Source organism: Lycium barbarum, chromosome 2 (assembly GCF_019175385.1).
Source record: "Lycium barbarum isolate Lr01 chromosome 2, ASM1917538v2, whole genome shotgun sequence".
NCBI classification, from domain to species: Eukaryota; Viridiplantae; Streptophyta; class Magnoliopsida; order Solanales; family Solanaceae; genus Lycium; species Lycium barbarum.
The window spans coordinates 15816291-15832569 of NC_083338.1; the positions used below are offsets into that span (position 1 = coordinate 15816291).

At 33.8% G+C, this 16279-nt stretch overlaps 1 protein-coding gene across 1 annotated transcript; it reads left to right on the plus strand.

Moving 5' to 3' along the window:
• Positions 1-13323: 13323 nt before the first annotated feature.
• On the plus strand, positions 13324-15707 carry LOC132626256 (large ribosomal subunit protein P2-like). Its single transcript, XM_060341064.1, has 4 exons — positions 13324-13476; positions 13577-13683; positions 15165-15388; positions 15486-15707. The coding sequence occupies exons 2-4, from the start codon at positions 13596-13598 to the stop codon at positions 15510-15512; spliced, it is 339 nt and encodes a 112-aa protein (XP_060197047.1). The 5' UTR covers positions 13324-13476; positions 13577-13595; the 3' UTR covers positions 15513-15707.
• Positions 15708-16279: the final 572 nt, after the last annotated feature.

Here is a 16279-nt window from a genome sequence, read left to right on the forward strand (position 1 = left end):
TATACACAAATATGCAAACAGTAACAGCAGAATTAGTACAGGGAATTAATTAATTTGGGTTGTTAACAGGGCAAGGCACAAGTAACAATTGTATCACTTAAGTTGACAGAAATTTGAGAGTACAATATGATCTTAAGTTTAAAGGTTAAACTGTAACAATCAAGCAACAAAACTACAGATAGCTCCTACTGGCCCCTATGGAAACTAACATAAATAAGCCTTAAGTATGCTATCGTATCACGTTAGCTTCACAACAGAACAAAGAGAATAAGATTTTGAATCAAACTATAAGTAGGAAACGAGGCAGGCTTAAACAAAATTCATCATTGAGCACATCTGAGCATATCTGAGAATACATTCAGGCTATAAAGTAGGAAGAAAGGATTATACTTTATTCTAAACCAATCAATCACAAATTTCGAAAAGAAACATCTAATGACCTTAAGAGATCACATTATGAAGGGTTAATGCAAGGACTAAGACCAAACAGCATATGGACATGTACAAGATTCAAATTGAAACCCAAACAAGGTTACCATTCATATCATGAGACTATACTAAGTAAATAGATACAAACATGCCAATGTCTAATCTCACTTATCTATATTAGATAAGAATGACACCTATCACTAACACTACCAAACAGTATTTCAACACAGGCTAAAGCTAAATAATAACATATACAAACCACTAGCACATGAACCTTCTCATAATTAAATACATATTAGAGATAGTCAAAGTAGTCGAGCAAATATCTTACTTTGAATCAACAGGCCAAAACACAAACATGAATCAAGCACAGAGTTATTAAGGTATGTGACTGACCAGACTAGGCAAGGATCAGGTTCAAATAGGGTATGGACTAAACAGCTTCTAATGAATACCTAACTGGACAATTTCCACTTTAAACAGAATTTATAGGAATGCCAATGATTAGGTAAATTTATCTTAACTCAGGTGAGGTTAAAGCAGTAACTAAACCAGGCTAAACCAACCAATGCATACAAACCAGATAACATCATAGCATGTATGATTCCTAAACTAAGCTACCAAAAAAAACTAATGTTAGAAAAACTCATGAATTGACTAAATTATAGATTAAGAGGAGAAACATATCAGACAAATATATAAAGGGCCCATTAATAGACTAATCTATCCGAAGTCAGTAAAGTGGCACTAGACATCATATTAAACCAACCAAAACAGGAAACTTAAACTTACAAATGCAAGACAATTATGGAGATGATTCAGTGCCGATCTGTCTTAATCACATACACAATATACCTAAGATATACGCACCACGGTGTGTATATCAGATGTATATCGAATGTATATCTCCTTCTTACCTTGATAACCCACTGTATATCCTATGTATATTCGACTTTAAATAGGTTATGAGTCCTGGAAATTCAGTCTAGATATCCAAAAATACAGTATACGTCTTTTAAATTCATTTTAGCAGTTATCAACCTATCCTAACAGCTCCCAAACATCAAACAAATAAAGGACAACAAAGAAACTGCATAACGACTACGAAAAGCAGAAATAAGCTAGAATTTTGATTTAAGCAGAAACTAAAGATTAAAAACAATGAGTGTATCAAGGTTTACCTTTTTTGTGTGCAATGAACTGGGGTGTCGACGTCTCGGATTTATGCTCGAACTCGAAGAACCCGATTAAAGTAACAAAAGTTTCCAACCAAAAACAAATAGAGTAATTGTTGGCTGTTCTTTTTTCGAGTAAGGCTATCTTTGATGATTAAAACTTGTGTTTTGTAGGGGATTTTGTGGTTCCAGATCCTTGGGATTTTTCGGTCTCCCCCTCCTCGATTCAACTCACCATCCTTTTATAGAGTTTGGGTTTAAGAAGAGAGAAAGATGGAAGAGCGTAAGGGAGCGGAGGAAAAGGATGAGTGGATAGGAGCGTGGGAGACAAGGGGAAGTGGAGAGATAGGCGTGGGGGACAAGGAGAGGTGGAAGAGAGCGTGGAGAGAGAGAGAGATGAGTGGAGGGGAGCGTGGTGGTAAGGAGATGAAGATAGAGGAGAGATAGAGAGCTGAAGAGGAATGGGGGTGTCGGCTGAAGGGTTAGGTTTTTAGGAAAATAAAATTGGGTCGGGTTGAGGTGTTGGGCTGGATATTTAGGTTTAAAAGGTGGGCTGGGTGAATCAAACATATGGGCTGGTCTGAAATATTGGGGTGAATTAATTAGAGTATGGGCTAATAATTTGGCTGAATTATTGATCCTTTCTATTTAATTATTTTTGGGCTTCTAATTTAATAACTAGTACACTTATTTACCATGATAAATATAAAAGAAAAAAAAGACTTGATAAAGTATAATTAATTTAACGAACACAAAAATTCGAAGATAAAATGATGACGAGCCATTGTGATAAAGTAATGCTCGTAATGTTGATAGTAAAGTAGTGAAAATTAGTGATAGTGAAAATAAAATGTTCAACTCGTCAATAAATTTAGAAGCTCAAAGAAATAAATTGAAATAAAGGAGGGACAAAATTGGGTGTCAACATGGTCGAATGACAAAAATTCTTTACGATATGTACATTTTAAATATGAATATGAGTAACATCAATTATGGTTGTAAATGTTCACATCTCAAAGTTTCTGCCTTATTTTTAAGAACCCGTAGTTTCCCAAATCAGAACCAGAATATCTTAGTGGACAAGCACATAAAGGTTATATTAAATAAAAATAAAAAAAAATAAAAAAAACTACCCGCATAAATGCATTGTATTTACTTTGACAAATGAAATAACATCATAGTGAAATATTTTTCAAAAATCACATTTATAAACGAAAACATCAATTACATACTTGAGTCAATCTTAGAAGGAGTGTGAAGTCAATAAAGAGAAATAATTTAGAATCTCACTTATAACATAACATTCTTCAAAGGTTTTTACTCTCTAACTTTCTAAGAATATTTCTTATCTTACCCTTAAGATATGTTTAATACATTCGGCTTATTTGCGACTTAATTTCACTGTGCTAACGCTCAAATCTCATTTAGACCATAGGAAATGAAAAAAAAAAAAAAAAAGAAAAAAAAAAGGCAACTCTAACCTCATAGAAGTAATTCTGGTGGAATGATCCCTAAATGCATATGACACATGGATCTCTTCGACTTAGAAAATTATTAATCTTAATGCGTGCACTGAAGAGTCTTGCATATACGTTATCATAAAAAATCATGACAAATATTCTATCAACAGTATTGCATACAAGTTACCATAAAAAATCATGACAAATTACCTATCAACATGAGTCCAAAAAATCAGGATTACAACTAACAATCTTACGTCGATGGCCCTACGTTTCAACCGTATGACATGGAAAATGTAGTGAAAAGGGAGCCTTGCAAACAGAATTGACTGTCGTGGCAATGTTTTGAGATAATCTTCACATCCCCCCGCCGCTATCGTTCGAACAGTCAAACAGGGATTGAGATCAATTGTTTCACACCCTAACTTATCAATCAAGGATTTAGAAATGAAGTTTTGGCTTGTTGTACTGACCAAAATAGTTAGCGGTTGCATTGTGACATCATGCCCGTCAACATTGTAAAGATGGCAGTCTGAGAGTTCTACATCTTCAATTGGAAACTCCTCCACCTTCAAAAAATCACAGGAAGAAAAAAATCTGGAAAGGAAGAGTGATAATACCTCAGCTTTAGCCTCCATAGCTTCAACTTCAGCCTCCATAAAGTCCATGGTTGCCTGCATCTCTATGATTTTTAATCATCCTCGTCAGGAGATGGGACCGCAGACGCCTAAGAATGAACCTGAAAAATATATAAAAATTAGTATCAATCATTATTTATATTTAATACATTAATGTTTGTTAAAAAATCAAACTTGTGTATCGACGGGTGCCTGAGTAAGCTCTTGAGAGGGCTCCTGAGGTGGGTCTGGTGCAGAATCTGAAGTAGTCTCATGGATGGGATGCTGAGAGGCTGAAGCTGGAGCGGTGTGCTGTTCGAGGTCCAAATAAATGTTAAAAAATTAAAGTAATATTAAACTAATATTGAATAAAAATCTTACTTGTGGCTAGGCAGGCTCATGAGAAGACACCTGTGGCTCGACAGGCTCATGAGAAGACATCTGCGGCTCAGCAGGCTCATGAGAAAACACCTGTGGCAGTGCTCATACTGAACGTGGGGGGGGGGGGGGGGGGGGGGGGGGGAGGAGGAGGGGGTATATTCTATTGATGCCCAAACTATCGTAAGATGCGATCGGGCATGAGATCCTCAACGATGTCCAGGTGTATCAATAGATACCGCGACATCTACACGGCCTGACTAGTCTTGCAAAAGGCCGGCAATCAATCCAAAAATCCAGCGTGCGGGGTCCATAGAAATAGTTGTATAAGATATAGCTACAACTTAGTGATCAAGCTGGTCTCGAAATGGAAGAAAATTGTGGTGAATATTCATATCCCGGTCAATACCTGCCATCTACCTCCCCGCATAGGGCATCTCATCCGGGAGGTCATGCCTAGGTACGGGCTGGAAAGGCAGCATCCTATCCCACACCCATAACTGAAATGATATTAAAACATGTGACTTTTAGTCATTGTTTCAAGAGGGTATTTAGATTAGAATAAAGGAACACATATTTAAATATTTTACCTGGAATTGAGCAAAAAATCACACATATCACTGCTACGGTCAATGGATACTCGGCATAGACATCGGTAGAGGTACACCAAAATAGCATTGCTCCAGCTGTACTCTCCCAAGCGGTCTAGACCCTCCAAGAAGATCAAATACCGTAAGCTGACAAAGACACTTGATGTGTTCGGGAACATGATGCCCCCGAATATAATGAGCAAGTACAAACGGACATGACGATCAACAACCACTTGATCAGTGTCGTCGTGAGCAGGAGGCAAGTCACACAAATACTGGCAGAGGACACTAATCCTCACTCAACTCTATCCCGAGATAATAGCAGGGTCCACAGGCACGAACCAGGTGAGCCTAGTCAACTCCGTCGTCTATGTCCTACCAGGAGGAGGCTCAACCCGATTGTTTAATGGCTCTCCATATACCCGTAATCCAAATATGATCTCAACATCCTGGAGCGTGATCGTGGCCTCACCAGTGTGGAGATGAAAGGTGTGTCTCTGGCCTCCACAGCTCAACCATGACCGTCATGAGAGCCCAATCATGTTGTACCCGACTAATAGAGACGCAGTGATAGATTTACCCAAAGATATGGAACATCTATTAGACTGTCTTGATAAAGCTAAGATTGCAGAGTAACGATCTATAAAAAAGAATTGTGCTATTTTACTTCCATGAAACATATCTTCTTAAGAGTAACTTACTATTTTTTTCTTATTTTGTAGTTCTATGAAAGAGGTAATGCTGATGCATCCGTGCCTCAACACTAATAATACCTTTTCTACCATTGTGAAGTATATGGGCCAAAATTATACAAATACCATAAAAAGTGGGCGATGTAACCAAAAGCTAGTGAAGAGAAATTGTTTTATATGATAGCTTCTAGATAATTTGTAAATCTATGGTAGACTTTACTGGGATGAGAGAATATGAAATTATGCAAGAGATAGTAAGTGGGTAGAATTCCTCAAGGAGACTAGAAACATAGTCACAGTCGATGACGTTCATGATTTTGCTACATCATTATGTGTGTTACTATTTATGTGGCACTGTCTTTAAACACTACCAGAGAGATAAGACTTATATATGTATTGCTTCTTTTTAAAATTATCTTTGATATTTTTTTTTGTACTATACATGAAATTATTGATATTTTCTCAAACAATAAAAGCTCATCTTAGGAGAAACAAATAACAAGACCAGTAAGTAGTAGCAAAAATGAATCAGCACAAGTAAACTTGTAGTATACAGTTGAGTAATAACATTTAACGAGTATGAATAGTAAAATCAAGACGAATCAAGACTTCTTTATGTAATTTTTATCTAGCTTTTAAACCTATTATTTATTTTTCCTGAACTGTTTTCATGGAGAAAAACCAAAGAGAGCGGAAGAAAGGTACGCGGCGCTACAATAAGTTGTTCCTTGCATGTCAGATAAACAAGTCAAGTTTAATAGAGATCGTTATTGTACTATTGACCAATGAGGTCCCAATAGTGCCTGTAAGTTTTTTTTTGCTTTTGTGTTCTTCTTTAAGTCAAAAGTCAACCAGAATTTAGTTAAAGAAGAAGTGGTCAAGTGCGTTCAAATTAGAAGTTGCTATATTTTAAATACTTTATAATTGTTGATTATGTTTTAAACAATTGTGTTAAAAGTTGTTTTTTTCCAACTTTTATAACTTATATATGTTAAGTTTGAGTTCAATTTATGAAATCTCAGACCCGATTTGGCTCCCTAACATATTACTCCTTAATCGATTTGATTCTCTGAACCCGATCTGACTACCTAATCCCCTCCTAGCACCGATTACAACGTTCGCGATCAGACCGGTCCGACCCCTTAGACAGTTATACTTCAAACACAATCATTTCACCATATAATTTACATTAGCGATAAATTGTTTTTTTCTAAAGTAAGCTTTAACTATGACAAAATTAAACAAGATCAAAAATAAGAAAAATTGAATAAACTTTTGGCTATAATATATTGCAGCACACAATTGTTTATCTATTTCTTATTCATGTTAAGTAATGCATTTTATATTTATTGCATACTCTTTAAGAAATTCGCAAACATGGAGTTTGTACCCATTAGGCTTGGTTTTCTATCTCTCGACATAACAAATTCATTCAATTTTTTGTTATATCTTATGTCAATTTACATTAAAAAAAAAAAAGGTTAATGAAACAGAATACATGCATATTAAAATTTATGATACTTATTTTTCTTAATAAATTTAAAAAGATATATCTTTGATCTCTCTTTCATGTAAAATAATTTTGGTAATTAATGATCAATCTTCATTAATTTGCAACAACTAAAAAACATCTTTTGTATCATGTATAAGAAATCCAAGAATTTCTGGGGGCACAAACACCAGCAAAAAAAGGTTGAAAAAGCCCTCACATTATTGTGTGAACGGGGAGGGTTATCTGGTCTGCTTTTGGAGAGGCCCTAATATACCTAGTAATGTGGGAACACTATCAATATGCTGCAACAACCTTATGTCTATCGACCAGCTGCTTTCCATATAGAGTAACCTAGCTATCAAGCACAATCATTCTGTGACTATCCAACAACTACAGAGCAGCCTCGCTATCAAACACAATCATTCCGTGCATATCCAACAACTCATACAGAGCAGCCTTGCTATCAACTAGATTTACCCCATCATGTATCACAGGTTTGGAATGGTGATGGGATAACTGTCATTCTGGAGGTTATGAGAAGCAAGCGCAAGTGTTGCCCCAATCTGGTAGTCAACCCGTAATAGCAGGAATGCATGACCTTCCAGTCAAGGAATTGGCTTGGATCCCAAAGTGGAATATGCTGGTCACAGAAAACTGGAATAAGACTCTAAAGTGCTGGAATTTGATGCAGTAAAATCCAGTAAATGTGCAACAACGTCCTGAACGCTGCTATGCACTTAATGTGAAACATCCCCAGGCTGAGTTCAAGACATCACCAAAGTATCAAGCTCGGTGTTTGGCTGCCTTCCTAGATCAACAAGGTTTCTTGGTTGGCTCAATTAGAATTGACCCGATCAGTCGCAGTCTTTTTTTGTTGGTCATTTTTTCCAGTTTTGGCCATGTGTTTAGTAGCGAGAAAGAAAAAATGTTTGATCTACTAATTAATCCTTATAAACAAATGAGAATCTACAATACTTAATTAAAATCAAATCTTAAAAAGTAAGGCATGTTTGGATCATTAACTCCGTCCAATGGAACCATGCCGAGAATGTTATGCAAATCAAATGTGATCTCTAGTAAAAGTCTCATCTTTAGTTGTCCGAAGTTTATACATAATACATTTTCATTTTTTAGCTAAATGTGAAGAGAAGAAGATCGACATGTATAGATATACTAGTTTCTCGTCACGTGCGTTGGACGTGTATGTTAATCATGTAATATATGATTTTGTAAAATAATATCAATAGTACTAAATAGAAGCTTTGAATAAAAAAATTATACATAAAGAATATAGCACAACTGTGTGTGAATAATTAATGTGAAACTCAATGCGACAAAGTAATGCTTGAATGACAACAATTCTAATATATTAAATATTGAGCTTGATTGTTTCCTTTATTTTACAATATGTACATTTTAAATATGAATATGAGTAACATCAATTATCGCTGCAAATGTTCACATCTCAAAGTTTCTGCCTTATTTTTAAGAAACTGTAGTTTCCCAAATCAGAACCTGAATATCTTAGTGGACAAGCACATAAAGGTTATATTAAAAAAAAAAAACTACCTGCATAAATACATTGTATTAACTTTGACAAAATGAAATAACGTAATAGTGAAATATTTTTCAAAAATCACATTTATAAACAAAAACATCAATTACATACTTGAGTCTATCTTAGAAGGAGTGTGAAGTCAATAAAGAGAAATAATTTAGAAACTGACTTATAACATAACATTCTTCAAAGATTTTTACTCTGTAACTTTCTAAGAATATTTCTTATCTTACTCCTGAGATGTGTTTAATATATTCGTCTTATTTGCGACTTAATTTTACTGTGCTAACTCTCAAATCTCATTTAGACCATAGGAAGTGGGAAAAAAAACTCTAACCTCATAGAAGTAATTTTGGTGGAATGATCCCTAAATGCATGTGACATATGGATCTCTTCGACATAGAAAACTATCAATCTTAATGCGTGACTGAAGAGTATTGCATATAAGTTATCATTCAAAAATCGTGACAAATATTATACGAATAGTCTTGCATACAAGTTACCATAAAAATCATGACAATTATCCTGTCAACTTGACTCCAAAAAATCAAAATTACAATTAACAATCTTACGTCGATGTCCCCACGTTTCAACCGTATGACATGGAAAATGTAGTGAAAAGAGAGCCTTGCAAATGGAACTGACTGTTGTGGCAAGTTTTTGAGATAATCTTCACATCCCTCCCCCCCCCCCCCCCCCCCCCCTCCCCCTCTTCCCCGCTTTCGTTTGAACATCCAAACGTGGATTGAGATCAGTTGTTTCACACCCTACTTATCAGCCAAGGATTTAGAAATGAAGTATTGGCTTGTTCTACCGACCAAAATTAGTTAGTGGTTGCATTGTGGCATCATGCCCATCAACGCTGTAAAGATGACAATGTGAGACGTTTACATCTTCAATTGACAACTCCTCCACCATCAAAAAACCATAAACAATAAGTATCAAGCCAGGATTTCAGGAAGAAAAAAATCTGGAAAGGAAGAGTGATAATACCTCAGCTTCAGCCTCCATTACCTCAGCTTCAATCTCCATAAAGTCATGGTTGCCTGCATCTTGATGATTTTTAGGTGAAGTTATCCCTAAATGCATGTGACACATAGATCTCTTCGACTTAGAAAATTATCAATCTTAATGCATTCATAAACAATCATGACAAATATCCTATTGACTCCAAAAATTCATGATTAAACTAACAGTCTTACGTCCACCCTAGTGTTTTTAAGGATACCACTTGGATGTATGAAAAAGGAATAAGTACTACATGGTTTATCAATAGCATTAAAAATTGAAGAATTTATTATTTAACTACAATATTTTTATTAACATGGACAATTATATGAATAAAACACACATATACTTACTTATTATATTGAGGTAAAAAAATGAGCAAAAATCAAATATTAAAATAAGTATTAAGAACTTCTCTGGAAGAAAACACCAGTTCGAATGAAAGTGTGGTTTGGGGCTATTCTGCGGTAGGACTTTTCTTTTAGTTTTATTTTAATAAGTAAATAGGTTTTAAGAGGGCATTTAAATTATTTAACTTTTAAGTTAGAGGTTTCATGCTTTTAATATAATATAGATATAGATAGATAATGCTCCAAGTGAGATAAGTGAGTAGGATGGGTGCATGTGTGCATAGTTAAAGATAAGTTGCCAAAAAAGGTGAAATATGTAATAAGAGTATTATTAGTTATCTACCTCTAAATCCTCAATATCAATTTAAATTTATACTTTTATAGTAAGCATTTATCATGGATCGGGTGTTTAGAGCAAAACAATGAATGTAAAATAGAGATCTTGCATATACACTTTTAATTCTTAATCATGTTTTATATATATATATATGCACTTTAATTTGTTAATTCTAAATATATATATATATATATATATATTCACTTTAATTTGTTAATTCTTAAAATTATTTACAATATTAAATTAATTTTAAATATTTAATATTTAAAATCTTGTTCATTGTCATGAGTATTTACCAAATCTTGTTCATTGTCATGCAATTAGTACACAGAAAGAGACTTTATGTTAATGCAGGAATCAATCTAAATTATCTTGCAAGTTCTCCCTTCCTCCCAAAATAAGTCCCACCTTAGAAAAAATGTTTGTCGCAAAACAAATGTCATCTTAGGAATTTAAGATAAAAATTAACAAGTGTTTCCAACTACTCCCTCAGCATTAACGAAATAGTCCTCTTTAATATTGCTCAATTCTCAAAAACCATCTACTAAATACAAGTGTGTTACTAAATTCCATATTATATTTATTGATTTCTTAATGAGCATGATTTGTTGCTAAGATGACACTTATTTTTGAACGGTGAGTTGTCTTCATCAAAATGTTTTTAGCATGCGACTCTAACTTGTACTTACCAACTGAGCTGTACTGAATAAGGGATTTGGTTGTTTTTAGTGCTAATAATAGTTTCCTCATTGTTATTTTTTTTAAGGGATTCTAGAGTTGGAGTGAATATCCAACCTTCTTATCTGTTGATTTGATTTGTAATTAACTTATTTATTAGGAAGTGTGATAATTGATTTTTTAATAGATATACCTACGAGTCAGACAACAGAAATTATAGGTTCTGTTGATCACCATTTTGTTTGCAAGGATAAGTAGAGTAAAAATTCTTCTTTTCTATATTTTTCTTATTTTTTTCAATTGAGATGCGCAAAGTGCGATTAATTATGAAGAAGAGGAAAATCGTGATTTTTGCCTCAGATTCGGCCTGTTAGTTTGTGCCGAAAGGGAAGAGGTGTAAATTGTTTCTAAGTTTTGCAAAATAATTTAAAATTTCTTCGTCGTTAATAATTGAGGTCATGATTTGTTTTTATCGTTATAAAAATGGTTTAAATTACCCTTATTGACTAACTGCATTAGTATTTTAAATACGTTAGGTTTCTTTTACCATGAAGAAGAGTTAAATATTTTTTAACTACACAAGATAGTTTAAATCTGTCTCTGATAACTTTGTTGAATAGTTCACAAACTCAATCAGTATTTTTGCTAAGCCGCCATTTTTCTAATCAATTACTATCATAATAATTGATTTTCTCTACTCAAACACCATTTGAATATTACTCTACTCCATCATAGCTTCTCATTCCCACAACACTTCTGAAAAAAAATACAAATCTCTCGTACACCTTCATCTTTACCACTTTTTCATGTCACTATTTTACATTTTCAGAAGATAACAACCCTCAACTACTATAATTTCACCTTGGTGTTCCTAAGTTTACTTTAACATTAGGATGATATGGAGCTCTAACATCACTATAGGTAATCTAAAAAGGTTCGATTATGGAGTTGATTGATAGAGTTTTGACGGATTTTTAAAAAATTCACCTTATTTGAGATTGGTGTAGGGACTTGACAGTTGAAGCTTTTGAATGAACAAAATGGTGCCACTGCTGAAAATAGTGACTTAATTTGTTGAAGGAAACTTGGATCATTTTGCATAGTCCAAAGGAAAGTTAATTTTTTTTCCTTATAAAAAGTCAAGGTGTTGAAAAGCTTATGTCATTAGTTAATAAAGATAAATTTAATTCGTCTAGCCCTTTTCTTCACGATACCCTAATCATTAACGAAAAAGAAATTTAAATTAGTTTTGCAAAGTTCAAAAATAAATTTAACACTTTCCACCGCTGAAATAAACATAATACATATTCATTTTGTGCCCAAAGGAGTAAGAGCGCATTTGGATTGGCTTATTTTAGGTGCTTTTAAGCTAAAATGACTTTTTGTAATATTGTGTAAAGTAAAATGTTGTTTTGAACATTTATTTTTAAGTCAAAAATAATAAAAACAAATCAAAAGTCATAAGTTAGAACTCCTAACTTATACTTTTGACTTATAAGTCATAAGCCCATCCAAATAAGATGTAAATAGTCGTACCTTTTTCAAAACATATAGTTAATTGAAATATAATAAGGTCCAATTTGTGATATCATAATAAAGAAGCTCATCTATCTGCATTTTTTTTAAAAAAAAGAGTTAGTGACTATGCCGAAAAGTCGAAACACGATAAATCTAAAAAATAAACCTTGATACTGTTGATAAAAAAAATCTGGTATTAATTGGCTCCCATTTACGGCTAAACTTTTTAGGCACTTAAAGAAAAGAGGAAAAAAGAAAATAACAAAATATTTACGCCACTTAGTGTCCATATTTTAGGTATAAACACCCGATTTAGCTCATATTTATATATAAACACCTTTGATACACTATTATACACGTTATACAAGATTGAAACATTATGTATAATGCTTTCCCCTCAGATGTAATGTAGTATAATATTATATTTACGTGGTGTAAATATTTTCAAAAAATTGTATATTTTTAAAAATTTCCCAAAATTTTAATTGTTTAATGAGAAAAAGAAAAGAAGAAAAAATTGTTAACAAACCAAAAATAAAATAAAAAATCAAGAGGTCAATCTAGAAATCAGAAGAAAAAGCAAGGGCTAGCAATGTAAAGTTACACCATATTTATAATGCTTTCCCCTCGGTATAATGCTGTATAATATTGTATATTGGGCTACATGACGTTAATATTTTCAAAAAACTGTATATTTTTTGAAATTTTCCCAAAATTTTAATCGTTTTGAAGAAATTATTTATGATAAACTAGATACAGTGAGGAAAAAAAAAACAAAAGAAAGAAAGAAAAGAAGAGGTCAAATCTTGATATCAGAAGAAAAAGCAAGGGCTAGAAATGTAAAGTTATACCATATGTATAATAGATATATTGTTGTATAATACTGTATGATGGGTTATGCATAAATATTTTAAAAAATACTGTATATTGTTGAAAATTTCCCAAAAATTTTAATCGTTTAATAAGAAAAGGAAAAGAGGAAACAAAACCAAAAGAAAAAAAGAAGAGGTCAATATAGAATTCAGAAGAAAAGGCAAGGGTATTAATGTAAAGTTACACAACATTACGGGTTCGGATCTAATATCTACAATCACCTCCCAAAAACCCTAAGTATATATAAATACGCATTCATTCACCATTACATGATACCCAAGAAGCAGCAGTCCCAAATCAACCATTAAACAAGGCTCTCTCGTATGAAACCCTAACTATTCCAACATTCTTTTACGTGTTTCAATTTTGTTTTAGGTTATTCGAATTTTTGTATCTAAGATTTATGTTTTGGTTGTGTTAGATATTATTATTAAGAAGAAATGAAGGTAATTGCAGCTTACTTGTTGGCTGTTTTGGGTGGCAACACATCACCTTCAGCTAAAGACTTGAAGAACATCCTTGGATGTGGTAAATACTTTACACTACTTCGATTTCATTGGATACTGTACAACATTTTCATTATTTCTAGTGTCCAACTTTTTTTTTTTTTTTTTTAATTACTTCGTTCCCTCGGGACATTAATTCAATAACAAATGTAGTGAAGTGTGACAGGGGACATAAATTGCTAGTATATACTATTTCAGGGCATGTTATAAAGGGAGAAAAGAGCACTAAAACGACAGATTATTGAGTATTACTTCATCCGTTCCAATTTATGTGTCACTGTTTGACTTGACACCAAGTTTAAGAAAGTAAAAAGGACTTTTGGAATTTGCGGTCTAAAACAAAACTTAAGACTTTTGTCTGGCTATAAATCAGTTAGGGAAAATGAGGAATTTTGATGTTTAAGTTGTTTTTAATTATAGAGAAGTGACATTCTTTTTGGGACAAACTAAAAAGGAATATGTATTGATGATCGATATAGCGGAACCCACAAAAATTGGTTTCTCGTCTTTGTTGTATGTTTGAGGCAGCAAACTGTTGAAAGCCACTGTGTGACACATGGGTCGGGGGGTTGGGGCATGGGGTTTAGCATATAAATTTTTTCTTAAATGAATAAATGTCCATATGTATACTGAGAATGAACAGATTTGACATTTGGAATATGAACTAGTTGTTCTTTTTAGCCACTGGGTCCTTGGAAAGTATATGTGTATGCTGTTTGTTTTATATATTTAGGTGCCTACAATCATCTAACATGGTTAATGAAGTAACATAGTGGGGCCGATAAAATTTGAAGCTTAATGGAAGAAGTATGCCCTCCATCTCAAAAGAAAGGGGGAGGGGTTTTACAAGTACAAATCCTGATACATCTAATAGTCAGTGATATTAGTTTCTTAATCTTCTTGAAATAAAACTAACCTTGTTAAGAATTGCAGAATAAGTTAGATTCACAATATATTTTGGTAGTTGAGAATATTTTAAAATGTAGTTAAAAAATGATACAACTTTTCAAATAATAATGACAATATTCCTACTCTTGGGGTGTGGCTGGTGCTATGGAGTTTATGAAGTTGACATTTGCTCCATGTTTTCTAGGCTGTTAATCTATGAGGTAGACTACGTTTATTTATGAGAAATTGTTTTGCTAATCCCTGTATTGTTTTTGATTTTTCTCCTTTCTTGTTAAATTTGGTGAGAAGTGAATAGTGTTTTGACTGCTAATAACCCTCACAATAATGAGATTATAGTATTATAGTGTACATCTCATAAGTATACATGGGGTTGGAATAGTGTTTAATCTTAGTTTCTTGTACAAGGGAATGCACAATAATTGTTTTACAGCGCGTTAATTCTTGGAGGTGTCTTAAGCAGATAATTTGTAATTCAGCTGCTTCTACAACTAATTATGTAATCTCACTATTAATAACTATTATATGCTCATGCACGTGTTTCTTGTGGCTGGTTGTTTGTTTCACACTCACATTTGTGGTTCACGTGCTCTGCAGTTGGTGCTGATGCTGATGATGACAGAATTCAATTGCTCTTGTCTCAAGTTGAGGGCAAAGATATCACTGAGCTGATTGCTGCTGGCAGAGAAAAATTGGCTTCAGTACCTTCTGGTGGTGGTGCTGTTGCAGTTGCTGCCCCTGGTGGTGGAGCTGCTGCTGCAGCCCCTGCTGAGGAGAAGAAGGAAGAGGCGAAAGAGGAGGCGAAAGAGGAGTCGGATGATGTATGTCTCCCAACTTCTAGCTATACCTTTAATTGACTATATCTTCTTTAATGTCCTTTGCATCCGTTAACGTTGTTTTCTGGCATTTCTTTTGCAGGATATGGGCTTCAGTCTATTTGATTAGAAGAATACGATGTAGTTCTTTCCGTATGATGCAGCATTCCTTCTCTGTTTCTCCCTTGAGCTTATTTTAGGAAGTTTCTTGTCTAGTAATGGGTTTTGTTATTAGTCATCTAGTTGAAGAACCTTAATTTTGCTTTTGGGAAACTTGTTTGAGGCAGATATTGGAAATTTATAATGATGTTGATTTTAATTTTCAGCTTGTCATTTTTGATTTCAACTTGTTATCATTTTCGAGAGTGAGGTGTGCTAGTGGCTGATCTCGACAATCTAGTCGTGGTGTTTACATTCCATTATAAGGGCATATAGAAACTGGGTATAGCCATTGGTTTATACGACTGCAAATGCAACAGGATATATGTTGGACGACGTGTGTCCATGGTGTATAGTTGAATCGGTAGTTGGGTTTTGTGGTGATCTTCACGCTCCAATAAGTTTGATTTAGCATGTTAATGAACATTGGTAGGGCACATGTGTTTTGTGCATTGAAGAACTTTTATTTGATTTCTCTGGCACATTTACTCCCTTTCCACTCGGTCTCTTCCTGCAAGTACACTTCTTCCTTATAGGTACTTAAGGTGGGTCAATTTTTACTTGTTTGATATATACTATGCGCATCAGCACATCATATACAAGAGGGGAGTATTACTGCTACTTAGCAAATATAGTATGTATTTACTTCCGATCTAGTGGAAAATATTGAAAACCAAACTTTATACTCATAGCCCTTGTTATTCGTCGATGATCAGGCGTGATGAAAAGAGTAGGACG

Bases quoted from the DNA above. Each gene is read 5' to 3' on its own strand.
- LOC132626256 (XM_060341064.1), top strand. From the start codon at position 13,596: ATGAAGGTAATTGCAGCTTACTTGTTGGCTGTTTTGGGTGGCAACACA. The intron at 13,684-15,164 runs GTAAATACTTTA...CGTGCTCTGCAG, and splicing joins GAAGAACATCCTTGGATGTG to TTGGTGCTGATGCTGATGAT. The intron at 15,389-15,485 runs GTATGTCTCCCA...TTTCTTTTGCAG, and splicing joins CGAAAGAGGAGTCGGATGAT to GATATGGGCTTCAGTCTATT.